This window comes from Podarcis cretensis (genome assembly GCF_951804945.1).
Source record: "Podarcis cretensis genome assembly, chromosome: 16".
NCBI classification, from domain to species: domain Eukaryota; kingdom Metazoa; phylum Chordata; class Lepidosauria; order Squamata; family Lacertidae; genus Podarcis; species Podarcis cretensis.
The window spans coordinates 35,707,800-35,724,973 of NC_137186.1; the positions used below are offsets into that span (position 1 = coordinate 35,707,800).

The 17,174-nt window shown below is 42.5% G+C and overlaps 1 protein-coding gene across 6 annotated transcripts in view; it reads right to left on the bottom strand.

Moving 5' to 3' along the window:
- Positions 1 to 17,174, bottom strand: part of SFSWAP (splicing factor SWAP) — a 113,351-nt gene that overhangs the window by 82,057 nt on the left and 14,120 nt on the right. For all 6 annotated transcript variants that reach the window (XM_079956547.1, XM_079956546.1, XM_079956545.1 and 3 more), the window contains 2 exons: positions 15,674 to 15,780; positions 13,719 to 13,854 (listed from right to left, as the gene is read on the bottom strand). In XM_079956547.1, coding sequence (XP_079812673.1) covers positions 13,719 to 13,854; positions 15,674 to 15,780 — 243 coding nt within the window. The remainder of the gene's footprint in view (positions 1 to 13,718; positions 13,855 to 15,673; positions 15,781 to 17,174) is intronic.

A 17,174-nucleotide genomic window follows, 5' to 3' on the forward strand; every position in this document is an offset into this window, starting at 1 on the left:
CTCAGTTGTACAGGTATCTCACATCTTACGCTTATTTAACTTGCATGATCATAGCTTACATGGATGGGCGGAAAATAATTAAATGAATGGAGGGCGGAAGAAACCCATTCTCCATTTACTTGTTTCCACGTGCTCCTACAAAGCTGCAATCGTAGGCTTGCCCAGCTTAGGGAAGTCAGTGCAAGGGCTCTAGCACGGTGCCAGAGCCCTTGCGCCTCCTTCCCAAAGCTGGGCAAGTGCTTAAAAGACTTTGGAAAGGAGGTGGGAGGACTCCAGGACGCTGCCAGAGCCTTTACGAATCCTCTCCCAAGCTGAGCATGTGCCTTCCCAAAGCCAGCTAAGCAGCCCTCCTTGCTGGGGGCAGGCAGGGTAGTTCTGCAGGTTTCAGACTTTAGGCATTTTTGCGAATATGCGTGGCTTCCCAAAAGCAAATGCTCACATAAGATGGAAATTACCTGTGCTCAGTTGTTGGTTGTGTTTTTCCAATGGTTGTATTTATTAACTCAGGAGCATAATTTCTAGGGGGATGGGGTGTCTCCCTGTTGCCCAGTTTGAGAAGCTATAGTTCAAAGGAATCAATTTCCACGAGCAACAACTGATTCCAGTGACATACTAGTTCACAAATGAGGAATTCCTACATGCATACTTAATTGAATAGCACGTTAACGGCTGTGAACTTAAAGGTCCTTTTTTTGTCTCAGGAGGGTACAAACCTTCTTTTGTGCCTGTAAAATGCATGAATTATGCAGACGTTTTGCTACACATGACAGCAGGGAGATTATTCCATAAACAGCTGGGCTATTTTATACTGGCGTTCCTGTAACAGGTAGCAGTGATGATAAAATAACAAAATGCTTGCAAACATGGACATTTTAGTCATGTCAAGCTTTGACACTGGGCTCATTTGTACTTTCCCATCCTGTTTGCCTTCTATCTTGTTGAGCCCTGGGATGCAGCTGCATTTAACTCACCAGGAGGGCGTTAGCTATGCACTTTGTTTTGGAGGTGTATAGTTTCAAATTTCTAGGAATTCTGGGGGTACTCCTAGAGCCAGATTGCTTGATGAAAGAACAGCAATGAAAACCTGTGGCCCTTAATATTTTTTTCCTATTGTGCTTAGTTCTAGGGAAATACTAGACATTTTCTAGAGAGTACACCAGTAGAGACCAACTTGCCTGGCTGTCATCCCATACAAATTGGGAGTACAACCTTGATCACCTGCAGAATCCTTGACAGTGTAAACTGTGTTATCGTTTAAACTTTTCGTATGATTGAAAGTTTTATGACTTGCTAGGTCTTATTTTATTAAATATGCATATATGATGTGGCCTAGTTACAAAATTTTTTACACCAAAGCATCTGTTAATTGCTCCTTAAAACTACAGGTTTTAAGTTTAAACCCAGATTTCAAGCAGCATTCCTTTACTGCGGCACACTCTCTATTCCCACCCTCTTTTCTGAAGTATTCTTGAAGAATTTTAAGACTGAGAAGGTGCCACATGAAAGAGATTGAAGTGTTACAATTTAAGATTCATTTCAGTTTCCCATTTGCCATTGAGCAATATTCTCTTAAGTCACTTTTTAAATAGTTTTTGTTTTGTTATTTTTAAAAAATGCAGCTTGAACAGAGTGATTACTGGAAGATCCCTTGTACTAGGTCAGACTATTAGTTATTCTAGTCCAGGGTTATCTACTCTGACCACCAGCAACACTTCCAAGTCTGAAGTGGAGGAAGGATCATTCCCATAGTTTGCCACCAGATCCTTCTACTGCCTGAGACTTAAACTAGTACCTTCTGCATGGAAAGCAGGTGATTTACCACTGAATTATGGCCTCTCTGTTGAAAACACATGCCTTTTGCACAATTCACCATGTTATAATGTTCCTGATGAAGATGGGTGTGTGCACATGCACAAGAGCTAAGAACACACCCTTTTAATTAGGTGCTCTAAGCAAAATAATTTGCTAGTATGTATACAAATGCTTTGTTCCCAAAATACAGCATGGTGTCAAGCTAAGCTCGGCAGAGTTAACAGTAGAAGGCAATGTCACGCTGTGCCATGTTGACAAACCTACATCTGCTGAGTTCTGATAAAAATTAAGTCTCAGAAGCAAAATAATTTTCAAAGAGAGAGGGAGAAAAAATCCCCCTTTGGGTTAAAGTGTGCCATACTTCTAATAGTAAGAAAAAGGTGAACACTGGACAAGAAGCCTTTTACAGGCAACAACATACACCAGCAATGAGTTACTGGCACTCGAATGCAACTCTGGGCTGTGAATGATTAGAGACAAAAGGAATTAACAAACACATATTTGCCCTTTTTAAGAGGAGGGGCACAACTTAATTTTCAGTGTTTTCATCAAGGAAATCATCAGGGTAAATTGGTTTGAGTACAGCACACTTTAACACCCCATCAAATCCAGTAAGACATCACCAAAATGTTAACTGAATCCACATAGCAAGTCTATCAAAATCTTCTTCTTTGGCGATCACTCCTAACCGAGTAAGGTTGTCTTCCATAAACACAGTTTTAACAATGAGTCCGTAAGTGACTGTGGAGGCCAATTCTGGATCTATCAAAATATTACCATTAGGAAGGGGAGATGTTGTAACTTGGTATCTGTGTTTCTATTTTGTTTCCTCCTCTCTCCCCTTTTTCATTTGGTGACATCTCTTTTAGATTTAACTCTGAGGGAAGGCACTGTTTGCTTTCTATTGATCTCAACTTTTTATTAATTTCAACCAGGGAAAAATTTGAAGCAGTGTTTCTCAAACCTGGATCCCCAGCTGTTGTTGGACTACAACTCTTATCATCCATAGCTAGCAGGACCAGTGGTCAGAGACGATGTAGTCCAACAACAGTTGGGGACCCAAGTTTGAGAAACACTGTTTTAAATAAATGAAGCTATTTGAACCATCAGACTGTTTACAATGGCCTGTGTAAATGAACCAATATTGCGGCAGAAAAGAGCGGGCAAAGCATCAAAAGCATGTTAGCAAAAGCGAGTGAGTGCTTCTTGCTGGGACCTGCAAGTTTCTTATCTGCACTTGAAACTGAAGAAAGGAATGGTGAAGGACCAAGCCAGAGCTTAAGGAAAGGTAAAACTGAATGACCTGGCAGTAGCGACTGCACTCCAAATCTTCTGCTATTTTGGTCAAAGAATGAGCAAGGCATTTATAATTTGGGGTTGGGGGGATAACATATACCTCAGTTTCATGGTACCTTACACTGTACTTGTGAATGCGCTATGACTGGCTGCACCCCTTCAGAAGAACCATTAAATTTAGGAGAGGGGCAAATATTTGACTTCTACAAGTTTGGAATGCAAAAAAACCACATTAGAATTTCTAGACAAAAGAAAATACAAGTTTAGCCCTCTAAATAAATGCTCAAATGTGAATCACACACATAAGCTTTTATAGTTAAAAGAATTCAGTGTAGGAATACACAGTAGACTGGAAATTAGAGAAAAGCACCTCTTTGGTTATCCAAATTGGTATTCCAAATGCATAACATATTCCAGTATGCGCTGTTAGAGGACTTCTTAGTTTTAAGTCAATCTGAAGAAAATCATATGTTGTATTTATTATTGTGACAAATTATGCATATTTATTACCATCAATCCAAAGAGTGTGGAGATTGCTTTCTATCTCATGGAGAAACATTGATAATTACCACCCATTGCTTCTGGAAACTTCAACAAACCAACTCTGTACTGAAATGTGGCCCTTGTCTGTACTGAAGTGAACCAGATTAATGTATTTGGCAAGCATACAGAGAACCAAAACAGAAATCCATTAATTTGAGCTGCCCTGTTCATCTCCAGGTATAAAGCATTAGTGCAAAAGCCATGTAGGTTTTGATTTTGGATTGAGTTCCTAGGTAGTGTTAAGGAACAAAAAGTCTTGTGATAAAAGAAAATGTACTCTGGCATTCCAGTGCATTATAATACATTCACAAAAGTTTATGTCAGAATACATCTATTTAGTATTTAAGGTACGGTACGACAATGCTGCTTTTGATGCAACAGCCTAACATGGCCATTCCTCCAGAATTTAGTAGAAACGATTTACAGTTGTACCTTGGAAGTCGAACGGAATCTGTTCCAGAAGTCCGTTCCGACTTCACAAACCAAAGCACGGCTTCTGATTGGAAGCCATGGAAGCCCCGTCGGACGTTTGGCTTCCCAAAATAGTTCACAAACCGGAACACTCACTTCCGGGTTTGTGGTGTTTGGGAGCCAAAATGTTCGAGAACTAAGCTGTTCGAAAACCAAGGTACGTTTGGTTGCCAAAGGTACAGTCGTACCTTGGTTCTCAAACAGAATGCGTTCCGGGAGTCCGTTGACTACCAGAACCTTTCGAAAACCAAGGCGTGGCTTCCGATTGGCTGCAGGAGCGTCTTGCAGCCAATTGGAAGCCGTGCCAGACATTCGGCTTCTGAAAATCGTTCAAAAACCAGAACACTCACTTCGAGTTTTTGATCGTTCAGGAGCTGAAATGTACGAGTTTCAAGACATTCAGCAACTAAGGTACAACTGTAGTTACAAACCAGAATGTTTTAACTGCTCTAACCACAAATACCCTTGCTTATCAAGAAACAAAGTAGGAAGTTTTATTCAAACTGTTGATTTAAAAATACTCCTTTTCCTTGATGATCTGAATCCCCCTCCTTAGAGAGACAGAGAATGTTGTTCACTAGTGGTTTCAAGGGAGGCCAACCGTTCCCAAAAGAGTAGGTATCAATACATGTGCATATGAGTACAGGGGGAAGGGAAAACAGTAATTTAAATACTTATCATCTTTCATATCTGAATTACTATATTTGCAAAAACAGCATATGAAAGACTACTTATGCTGACAGACATGTTCAACATGCCAGAAATAGCCATGGAAAAGGGGCTCCAGTGTGTGAGCCTAAAACTGCAAACCAAGCTTGTGGGGAATATTCAATATTTGACTCCATACACAATAGCATTACATGATTAAAAATGCATAAGACCCTATTTGCATGTTTAATTTATCACCTGGTGCTGACTGAATCATATTAGATTGCATTTGAAGTTTTTGCCGAGAGTGAGTTGCAGACTGAATTATACAACAGTCTGGCAGGGTTCAGACAGGCAGTTTTCTATCAAATAACACCGGTTTTAGGCACTGGCTCTGGTAGGAAGAATTTGGACTTTGTTTTGCTTAGTGGAGGTTAAGATAACCTAAACCAAATAGAGTGATATAACCTGTAATAGTTGGGAGTGTGTGGAAATTGCTCTGTATTATGAGTAATTCAATATGGAGAGTTTAGCATTCTGGGAATCTTAGCTACCATATGGTTTGTTAAGCCCTCTAGTATGGGGTTGATGCTGTTAAGGTGCTACACTCAATATGCCAGCAAATCTGGAAAACTTGGCAGTGGCCAGAGGATTGGAGAAGATCAGTCTACATCCCAATCCCAAAGAAGGGCAGTGCCAAAGAATGCTCCAACTATCGCACAATTGCACTCATTTCACACGCTAGCAAGATTATGCTTGAAATTCTACAAGTCAGGCTTAAGCAGTATGTGGACCGAGAACTCCCAGAAGTGCCAGCTGGATTTAGAAGAGGCAGAGGAACCAGGGACCAAATTGCAAACATGCGCTGGATTATGGAGAAAGCTAGAGAGTTCCAGAAAGACATCTACTTCTGCTTCATTGACTATGCAAAAGCCTTTGACTGTGTCAACCACAGCAAACTATGGCAAGTTCTTAAAGAAATGGGAGTACCTGATCACCTCATCTGTCTCCTGAGAAATCTCTATGTGGGACAAGAAGCTACAGTTAGAACTGGACATGAAACAACTGATTGGTTCAAAATTTGGAAAGGAGTACGACAAGGCTGTATATTGTCTCCCTGCTTATTTAACTTATATGCAGAATTCATCATGCGAAAGGCTGGGCTGGATGAATCCCTAGCCGGAATTAAGATTGCCGGAAGAAATATCAACAACCTCAGATATGCAGATGACACAACCTTGATGGCAGAAAGTGAGGAGGAATTAAAGAACCTTTTATTGAGGGTGAAAGAGGAGAGCGCAAAATATGGTCTGAAGTTCAACACCAAAAAAACTAAGATCATGGCCACTGGGCCCATCACCTCCTGGCAAATAGAAGGGGAAGAAATGGAGGCAGTGAGAGATTTTACTTTCTTGGGCTCCATGATCACTGCAGATGGTGACAACAGTCAGGAAATTAAAAGACGCCTGCTTCTTGGGAGAAAAGGAATGACAAACCTAGACAGCATCTTAAAAAGCAGAGACATCACCTTGCTGACAAAGGTCCGTATGGTTAAAGCTATGGTTTTCCCAGCAGTGATGTATGGAAGTGAGAGCTGGACCATAAAGAAGGCTGATTGCTGAAGAATTGATGCTTTTGAATTATGGTGCTGGAGGAGACTCTTGAGAGTCCCATGGACTGCAAGAAATCAAACCTATCCATTCTGAAGGAAATCAGCCCTGAGTGCTCACTGGAAGGACAGATCCTGAAGCTGAGGCTCCAATACTTTGGCCACCTCATGAGAAGAGAAGACTCCCTGGAAAAGACCCTAATGTTGGCAAAGATTAAGGGCACAAGGAGAAGGGGACAACAGAGGACAAGATGGTTGGACAGTGTTCTCGAAGCTACTAGCATGAGTTTGACCAAACTGCGGGAGGCAGTGGAAGACAGGAGTGCCTGGCGTGCTCTGGTCCATGAGGTCACAAAGAGTCGGACACGACTAAAGAACAAGAAGTATGGAGTCATTCACTGCATACAGTGAATGGTCAAAAACCAAAGAATGATGGGTGCTTACTTATCACTGGGTGGACTTTCAGTGGCTCATGATATATCCATTATGAGAATGGACTATAGCTCATTGGTAGAGTGTGAGCTTTACATGTTTACTCCCCACCTCTCCAATTACTAGATAGCAAGAAAGTAATGGGAAGTGCCTCTGGCTGAGACCCTGGAGATCCAATAGACACTACTGGGCTAGATGAGCTGATCCCCATCATGGACAACTTGAAGCCCATCAATGCACTTCCCATGGTCACCTAGAAGGCCGAGGTGGGAAAAGAATACTGAACTAAATAGACCCTTGTCTGATCTAAAACGGCTCTTAATAGGTAAACCTACTATAAGGTTTCCTACGACTCTTCAGTGACTGCATGTACAAATAGAAAACATATCCAACCATTTTGATCTTCCAAGCAAAAAATTGTTAAAGCCTTGAAAACCAAATGTTCACAAACCCACACAAAATGCAACTCAATTCTCTACAATGCAGACTGGCATACTGAAATTAAAATATATGCTTTGCGGTGATTAGACTACATTTTCCCATTCTGTCTTTCAGATACCACTTTCATTTTATTATGTCTTCAGGGATTTTTTTATCAACGCTGTAGGAAATTAGCATAACTAAGAAAATTAGGTTTAGGCAAAATGATAGAGGAATCACTTATTAAGACAACTATTTGGTGATTAGCATTACGACCTTCATTCATTTGGCCCTTAACTCACTATAATATTTAATATGCAGTAAACGACTATGCCACTGATAACACAGAACAGACAGAAATAACATGGTCACATTAGTTATTCCTTTGAGAAAACTATAAACACAAGAAACTCTTTCTTTGTCTTTACTTAAATCAATATCCTCCTCAATGGAAACAAATGCAAACAATAAAGAGAGTAAAAGACACATTCTTCACTTGAAAGAAGAGTGTAAGAAAAAGAGTAAGACTCCAGGGAAATGCATCTATCATTTCATGCTTTACTCTCAAAATGTTAGCACCTATATGGTATATTATATGAAGTTAATGGATATTTAGAGGGACGCAGGTGGCGCTGTGGGTTAAAGCCTCAGCGCCTAGGGCTTGCCGATCGAAAGGTCGGCGGTTCGAATCCCTGCGGCGGGGTGCGCTCCCGCTGCTCGGTCCCAGCGCCTGCCAACCTAGCAGTTCGAAAGCACCTCCGGGTGCAAGTAGATAAATAGGGACCGCTTACCAGCGGGAAGGTAAACGGCGTTTCCGTGTGCGGCTCTGGCTCTGGCTCTGGCTAGAGCAGCTTCGTCACGCTGGCCACGTGACCCGGAAGTGTCTCCGGACAGCGCTGGCCCCTGGCCTCTTAAGTGAGATGGGCGCACAACCCCAGAGTCTGTCAAGACTGGCCCGTACGGGCAGGGGTACCTTTACCTTTACCTTAATGGATATTTAAAATTTCTTGCTGAATAGCCAACTTTTAGGGAAACGATCTGTGTATGCTCTGAAGATTAACACATTACAAATACACAGAGTGGATGCTCCTGGTCTAGAACAATAGAGTACACCTCGAACAGTTCCTTGTTTTCATGAGTTTTCTTATCACAGGGTCACAGCTATATCCCAAAAACCTTTAAATGCACCCAGCCTTCCTTTCTAGAAGAAATAGCATCCTAAACATCGAGGCTTCAGGAAGAAACAGGAATGAACTAACTATGAACTAGAAGACTGATTTTAAAATGCCCAGGACTAAACTGTAATGCAGTGATTGTCAAATTCACTGGGCCCATGGGGTCATCTACAAACTGCAGAAAGCACAGTGAGCACCACCAGCACCACAATTCCCTGCAACCTATTTTACTGGTTACAATCTGATGCATCTTTCAAGCATACACGTAATTTCAGCAAGAGGGAGGCAGGGTATCCTGTGGGCAGCACGAACTACCTCTCTAGGCACCCTGCATTTCAATCCCTGCTATAAGAGTGCACTTACAATTAATAAAAGTTACAGAAACCTTTTAAACAGCAATACTGTTAATGTAAACATATCCCTGTAAAACTGATGTAACAGGAACTAACACTAATTAGTAAACTAATTAGTAAACGTTAAGAGTCGTCAACAGGCTCATCACAGCTATCTGCCAAACACCCAATCCCACCACCCTTCTGAGTAATACCCCTCCCCACCTTCTCACTATATAGAAGGGTCTGGTGACTTCTGTTTCAGTGTATCTGAAGAAGTGTGCATGCACACGAAAGCTCATACCAAGAACTAACTTAGTTGGTCTTTAAGGTGCTACTGGAAGAAATTTTTTTATTTTGTTTTGACTATGGCAGACCAACACGGCTACCTATCTGTAACTAGTAAACTTTTGTAACCACATTTGTGTTTGAAGTCCAGAGTGATTTCTGCAGAGGAATGGACCAATATTTAAATTATTGCAGTCAACACTAGTTAATCACTTGTGTTGATTATCATTTTAAATATATGGGCTTACAGCAGACCTAAGGGAGGGGCAACTACCTATCTTTGTTGGACTCAATTCCAAATTTCTGCTGAGTCTAGGGAAGGATTTAAAAAACTTGACAGTTCACTCCATTTCCCATGCAATCTCCACTTATTTAATATAACAAGATGCCATATTATTTCCTGCACATCATGCCCAAAGATGCATCACAATAGACATTACTACAAACAGCAGTATCTGCCAAGCCAATTCCTTCTGTGGCTGCAAGTAGAGATGAAAATACCATGTGTAAATGGGACATTGCCTGTCACTACTGTAGGAAATTCTTTACTGTATCACCTGTAGGAAAACTAAATGGCACTGATCCTGTTCTCACCGAAGTCAATGAGAAATTTACTATTTGTTGCAAATCACAGCAATTTTGTTAACGGCCTGGAGAGACAGCCTTGTGGATTATGCTACATGCTTTTAAAAGACCGATTTGCAGGTTGACATTCCCCCCCCCAAACTGAACTCTTCCATTTGTCTCGAAATATCAGCTGCAAGCACTTTCTCAATTGATTTATCCATTTCCCAAGGTTATCTTGTCTTACTGTAGATTGTGCAAGTTTGTCTAGAAGTATTATCTACAAAAATGCTAGGCTGGTACTTCCAACCAAGAGCAAAGTTCCATGATTATAAAAATATACACCTGTATATCACATTATCCTAGATACTTTATCCTTCCTCAGTTAAACTGATATTTATAATATAATCACTTACACACTATTACAGGCCAGAGAATGTACATTTTTGAACAAACAGGTTTTTTTCCGGAGGGAGGTGTATGTGTGAGAAGACCGCACTTTGAAATCATTGATACGTTCTGAATACAGTTTTAATTTTCTATCTTTATTTCCAAGCTACCCAACTCTTCCATGTTTTAAAACACATATTGATTAGTTATTTAAATGAGACACAAGTACTTTCAATGAGGCTACTTAATATGTAATTGGTTATGAACAGGGTCATGTGTACTTCACAGTGCCATGCAAGTGGAAATTTGGTACTAAATGGCACCCAGAGCATCTCAGTTTTTTTCTTTTTATAATATTGCAAGTTTGCAACCTGTCAAAGATCAAGTATCTGTATTAGGCATAGCACACCAAGTAGGATGGACTTGACATTCATTTACTCTTGTATTTATTTACTACCGTTCCTCTGTGATGGATCCAAGGACACTTGTTCTTACTGTAAAAGGTATTTCACTGTGAATGTACAAAGGGCACCAAGTGGGTTGTCTTTTGCACCAAGTTTGTCCTCTCCCTCCTGACTTCCATTGCCAAACCTAGGGCCTTACCGTTTGTACGTCCCATTTAGAGACCTCTTACATCCACAGGTGGAAGAGGCATTGTATTCAGAACCATCCCTGCATAGCTTCAGCTGCATCATACACCATATGAGAAGAGGCCTGCTAGATCTAGTCCAGAATTTCATAACAAGCCCATGTGAAGTCCACAAACAGGACTTGAGTGTCACAGCACTCTCCCCACTTGTGATTCCCAGCGACTGACATGCAGAGGCATACGGTCTCCAACAGTGTATGCGATCCATACAAAAACTGTTTTGCATATAATTTGACAGAGTGCAATTTCATCTTGTTAAAAGACAAAGAATAGAAGATCTCTGGTAAAGGGATGAAGGCTCAAATGGTAGTGGGGCCATAACCTTTTCGTTCCAGGCCATAGGTGTTCTTCTCTATGGAGTGGACAGAACGTCGAGATGGGAGGAGTAAGGTGAATTGCCATGTTCTACCTCCACTGTTGGGAGACTGTATGCTTGTAGCCATTCACCTCAATCCTCCCACCTCGGAGTCCTCTCCACTCCACAGAGAAGAACTGAGCTGAATGGGTAATGTCATGACCTGGGACTTAAACTACAGATCAACTGCAGATGACTGTGCAACACCTATGGCCTGGAATGAAAATGTATGACTAATGCCTTGCAAAGCAGCAGCAATGGCTGTAAGTATACCAAGAACATACAGTCATCAAGCAACAGGGTTTCAGGACCCTATGCAGTCCCTTACCACCCCACTACCATTCGGTTAACTTATGTAGGCTACACCATTGTGATTTATGGCACTCAAGTCATAATGCCCTACATTTGCCTTAGCTAAACTGAACTATTGTCTATACAAGCACAGTACTGTATCTGCAGATCAGAATGATTAGTAACCAGAAATTACAACCTTCAGTTACTATTTTTTTTAAGGAAAAAAAAGAAAAGAACACCACTGAGCAAAGGAAAGGCAATACATGAACCTTTGAGCCTTCATCCCTTTATCAAAGATCTTCTATTCTTCATCTTTTAACAAGATGAAATTACACTCAAATTATCTGCGGAACAATTTTTGTATGGATTGCATAATTAGAAATCAGCAGCATATACGCTGAGTTTGCACTCTTCAAATCACTTTGAAATCGTCCTATTGACTACAGTGAAATAACTCCAGAATTGCAATATTGAAGCGCTTTAGCCAACTGCAGTCTCACCAATAAAGCATTTTTGCCACTGTGTCACTACCAAGATTCCACAGAAACCCCTGAGCCTCAATTTCTGACATCTGATTGAATGTTTGCCGGAAAGTATATTTTTGTCTACATTAAAAACGATCATTCAAGCAAGCTCTCTTCCTTGCAGCAACAGTCAACCTGAACATGCAGTACTGAAATTTATACGCTGTTCAGAACAATTGCATGTTTTATTCTCTAGCTACAGATCAGAAACATACTTTCAAAAGGAGGTCAGAATTGTTTTTCTGACAGTCTGACCAGTTTTGTTTTTCATAATGTGCTCATGAGATAACCATGCCAACTTTTATCAATGACTGTCTACTGTCGCAAGACAAGCATGTTTCTTGAGAGCTACTTTGATGAAAATATTTCTTCTAGCTGACCTCTGCATGGTGAAAATGAAAGACTGTAAACTCCCAACCTCTCTTCTAATGTGCAGGGAAGGCAATAACTAAAGTAGAAGAACTACACATTTATTTTATTCAAAATAAATGCCAGACCTCATGATTCAACCGCTGCTTTCCACACTGGGTGAAAGCATGCAAAACAAGTCGAAATTGTAGACTGGGGCACACTAATCTGTTGAAAGAGAAGGGTGCCTCCTAAAAATAGGCCATCTTGCAAGTCTCGTTTATGTATACTACTACTTCCATGACTCTCAGGATAGCCAGTGGCAGGGGGGTGGGGGCGGAGACACACCATGCGGTATTGATTGTTCTTCAATTCCAATATACAGATAGTGACACCATCGTGAGATATTAACAATGCACCAAAATTGCATCATGCAACTAACTGATATATAGGGGAATCCTGAAATAGCACTATTGGCCAGAGCGCACAATCCCATTTCTAGGCACTGGCTGACTGACTGGGAAAAGGGTATGGTCAGATACTAGAAAGCAATATTGAATCCCATATCCAGGGGCTCTGAAGAGGTGCCTGCCTTTATCTGGGATCTCATCAAGAAAACATGCTTTCATTTGAGTGTATAAGGCCTCCTATTTCAACCTATTTCTTAAAAATTGCCACACACGCCCATGGAATCCAAAGTCTGGTACACACAGCCATAGGTTTCTTGCACAAGTTAGGAACAGAAAACTAAATTATGTTCTTGAGGAAGAAGAAGAGGAGTTTGGATTTGATATCCCACTTTATCACTACCCAAAGGAGTCTCAAAGCGGCTAACACTCTCCTTTTCCTTCCTCCCCCACAACTCTCTGTGAGGTGAGTGGGGTTGAGAGACTTCAAAGAAGTGTGACTAGCCCAAGGTCACCCAGCAGCTGCATGTGGAGGAGCAGAGATGCGAACCCGGTTCACCAGATTACGAGTCCACCGCTCTTAACCACTACACCACACTGGCTCTCCATTTTTGCTAAAGTTTCAAAGCCAGCAACACCTCTTTCATGCCTTCAAGCACAATCTGAAAACGCTCATCATTCAATCAAATGTTAATTTTGTCTTTCACTGAATACATTAACCATGGTGTTACCTACTTCGCCCTACATGCCTGAATACATTTTCATACAGATCAAATATCCAAGTCACTCTGAACCTCTCGGAAAACTGGGAATATATATTCCCAAAGGAAAATTGTCAGCGTCTCCAAAGCAAGCATTAGTTTGATCTTATACACAATGGGCACCTATGCTCCTGCTGAAAACAAAAACTGGCCTTTAAAATGCAACTTTGCAGAGCAGACAGCAGATCAATTAGAAACGACAAGAGAATTCTATTCATGTCTCCAAACCTGACAGATACATTAAGGGAGCTTGACTGAACATGTGAAGGAAAAACTGTTGAGCCAACAATGGCACATCTACTAAATACTATTTAGTGATTATTAGTACTGCCTCTCCTAGCTCCTGTTAATAAATAAAAACCTTCTCACATGCTTAATCCGCTTATCCCAATGTACTTACGATCTGAAGAATATTCTATTTGTGACGACTGAACAGCTGCTCCTTCAGCTGGCTGTGGGGCAGCCAAGTTATTGTCAGCCTGAGCCTTGCGAACAAGCACTGCCAGTGGGTGATCAGGGTCCACCACCTTTAAAGGCTGATGGGGAAGGAAAGCAAAGCATGAAAAGTTCCGAATTTCTTTCTCAATGCCCCCACCCCACCCAATTCCTTGCCACTAATTTACCACATTGGCATTTTAAAAGGTTGCAAAAGGGGCACTTAAACTTTATATGCCTGGAATTGGTTTCAAAAGGCTTTGTAGAGTTGTGAATGTGATTATTATTCCCCATTAATACAATGCTTTAAAATTAAAATCGGCACAATCTTTGCCCAATTCATCCTACAAAGCACATCCCAGTTATGCTTTACAAATTGGATAACAGGACAAGTGCAAGCACAATGGTAATACTATTAAATCCATACTAACAAAAAGGTCACAAAGATATCAGCAAGCTTTGAAGTTCATTAAAATGCTTCATCAGGCTGGACTTTAAGAAAAAATGGGAAGGAAGGAAAAACATGTTGTTGGGCAAATCTTTTAAAAAGCCAAGTGTCTGCAAAACAAACGTGAAGCGGTGAGTGGGACAGCCCATAACATCTAATTCTATTTTAAGACTATTGCAAGCTGCAGACTTCTCCTCCAATATATCTCCATTTTTGGTTTGTTTTTTAAATTGCTTAAGACTGAGCAAGAGTTCTGGAATACTTGAAAGTTTGCTCACTAACATTTTAGTTAGTCCTACTAGGTAAAGGTAAAGGTACCCCTGCCCGTACGGGCCAGTCTTGACAGACTCTGGGGTTGTGCGCCCATCTCACTTAAGAGGCCAGGGGCCAGCGCTGTCCGGAGACACTTCCGGGTCACGTGGCCAGCGTGACATCGCTGCTCTGGCCAGAGCCAGAGCCAGAGCCGCACACGGAAACGCCGTTTACCTTCCCGCTGGTAAGCGGTCCCTATTTATCTACTTGCACCCGGAGGTGCTTTCGAACTGCTAGGTTGGCAGGCGCTGGGACCGAGCAGCGGGAGCGCACCCCGCCGCAGGGATTCGAACCGCCGACCTTTCGATCGGCAAGCCCTAGGCGCTGAGGCTTTAACCCACAGCGCCACCTGCGTCCCTAGTTAGTCCTACTACCATGTATTTATCCATTAGTGGATTTTCTAATGGAGTAACATGCTTATCTGCAATTTTTGTCTACTTTAGAGGAACAGTAATTTCAAAAAGCCACAAACTGTGGATTTAAGCCTGTCCTCAACAATATATGTCCCATCATATTTGATGCAGGTCTACTATACGTATCCTAGAAATAGTGCAACTGAGGGATGGATTCTTTCACTGACATCTTAGTCCACAGAAGCTCAAAGATGAAATCATAATATTTTGCAAAGGTGACTTACGCACTGGCTCTATATACACATGTATCTTACTTACTGCACTTGATTAATCAATATAAATGTTTTTTAACTCAGTCAATCTAATCAAGAAAAATCTTCTGTTTGACCTTGTGATTTATGAAAATATCTGAGTCACTGAAATTATTTAAACAGCTATTTTATTTAAATATGTTTAATTAAAATAAAAAGTTTCTGATGACAGCTAGAAAACACTGTGTTAACACTAGTCAAGATTCTAAAAGCTACACAACTCATTAAACAACTTGTTACACAACCCAAGTTAGGCTTTCAGGGCTTGTATATTCTAAAAAGCATCTCCCCAAGCTGCATGGAGAGCCCACTTGGGAATTTCAGAAACAGCTTGTGATACGCTACGGGGAGCTCTAATATAAAATTATAAAATTCCAATTTAGGATTCAGGGAACTACTCTGTTTGTGAACACCTATCAATTGAGATGTCTCACAAAGAAAACAGGTGCTCAACAAGATATAAAACACTAAAATGAAATTTTGCATGCCGAAATACCTTCATAAGCTCTTCAAGTCTACTGTGCTTTTTAGAAGCAAAGAGGCTTGGGTGCAGGTAGTTATCTCCATCGTAGTCATCATCTTCATCATCAGTACCTCCTGCATCTGTTTAAAAATTGTATGGTTGTGTTTTATCATTTCAGAGATATTGAAGGGAGTGACTTGCAGGATATTAAAATTCACAGGCTATAGGTTTTATAAGGAAATCAATAATTATATCAAATTCATTCCCTAAGCCTTATATCTAAATCTTTCCAATGTATGCATTAGAAAAGTTGCACAGGAATGAAGTGTGAAATCCAAGGCTGCTGTCCTGCTCATGGAACAGCTTTTGTTCCAGTAGAGGCACCTGCTAATGTAAGAGAGGATAAATACTGTATTTTTCGTCCCATAGGACGCTCCGTCCCATAGGACGCACCTAGGGGTTTTTTTTTTTGGGGGGGGGGGGGAATAAAGGAAAATTTTTTCCCCTTTATTTCCCCCCCAAAAGCAGGTCGGGGAAACCGAACCAGGTCGAGGAACAGCGCTGCGCCTCCCTGCTGTCCCCTAAGCTTGTGGGGCTGGCCGATGTCTGCCTCAGGCGGCAGGCTGCTATCCGCAGCGTGGGGAGCCCTGCGGGGAACTCCTGCAGGGCTCCCCATGCTGCGGATGTCTGTCCGGCGCGCGGGGCGCTCTGCTTCAGGGCGCCCTGCGCGCCGGGCACAGGCTGATATCCGCAGCGTGGGGAGCCCTGCGGGGAACACCTGCAGGGCTCCCCATGCTGCGGATGTCTGTCCGGCGCGCGGGGCGCTCTGCTTCAGGGCGCCCTGCGCGCCGGGCACAGGCTGATATCCGCAGCGTGGGGAGCCCTGCGGGGAACACCTGCAGGGCTCCAAACGCTGCGGATGTCTGTCCGGCGCGCGGGGTGCTCTGCTTCAGGGCGCCCCGCCCGCCGGGTGGCAGGCTGCTATCCGCAGTGTGGGGAGCCCTGCGGAGAACTCCCACAGGGCTGCCTAGGCTGCGGATGTGTTCCCGAAGCGCCAGGCGCTCTGCTTTCAGGGCGCCCGACGCTCCGGGAAGCAGGCTGCTATCCGCAGCCTAGACATCCCTTTGGGACCTCCCGCAGGGCTGCCTAGGCTGCGGATGTGTTCCCGAAGCACCGGGCGCTCTGCTTTCAGCGCGCCCGGCATTCCGGGAAGCAGGCTACTATCTGCAGCCTAGACAGCCCTGTGGGAACTCCCGCAGGGCTGCCTAGGCTGCGGATGTCTTCCTGAAACCTGGAGAGCGAGAGGGGACGGTGTGCATCGACCCCTCTCGCTCTCCAAGCTTCAGCGAAAGCCTGCATTCGCCCCATAGGACGCACCCAGATTTCCCCTTCATTTTTGGAGGGGAAAAAGTGCGTCCTATAGGGCGAAAAATACGGTAATTCTTTCCTATTCCCCCTTCCCAATGCAGCTTCCTCTGCCCTATGAAAAAATCTGTTCCAGAGGATTAGAGGGCTGTCCAGAACAGCACAGAAG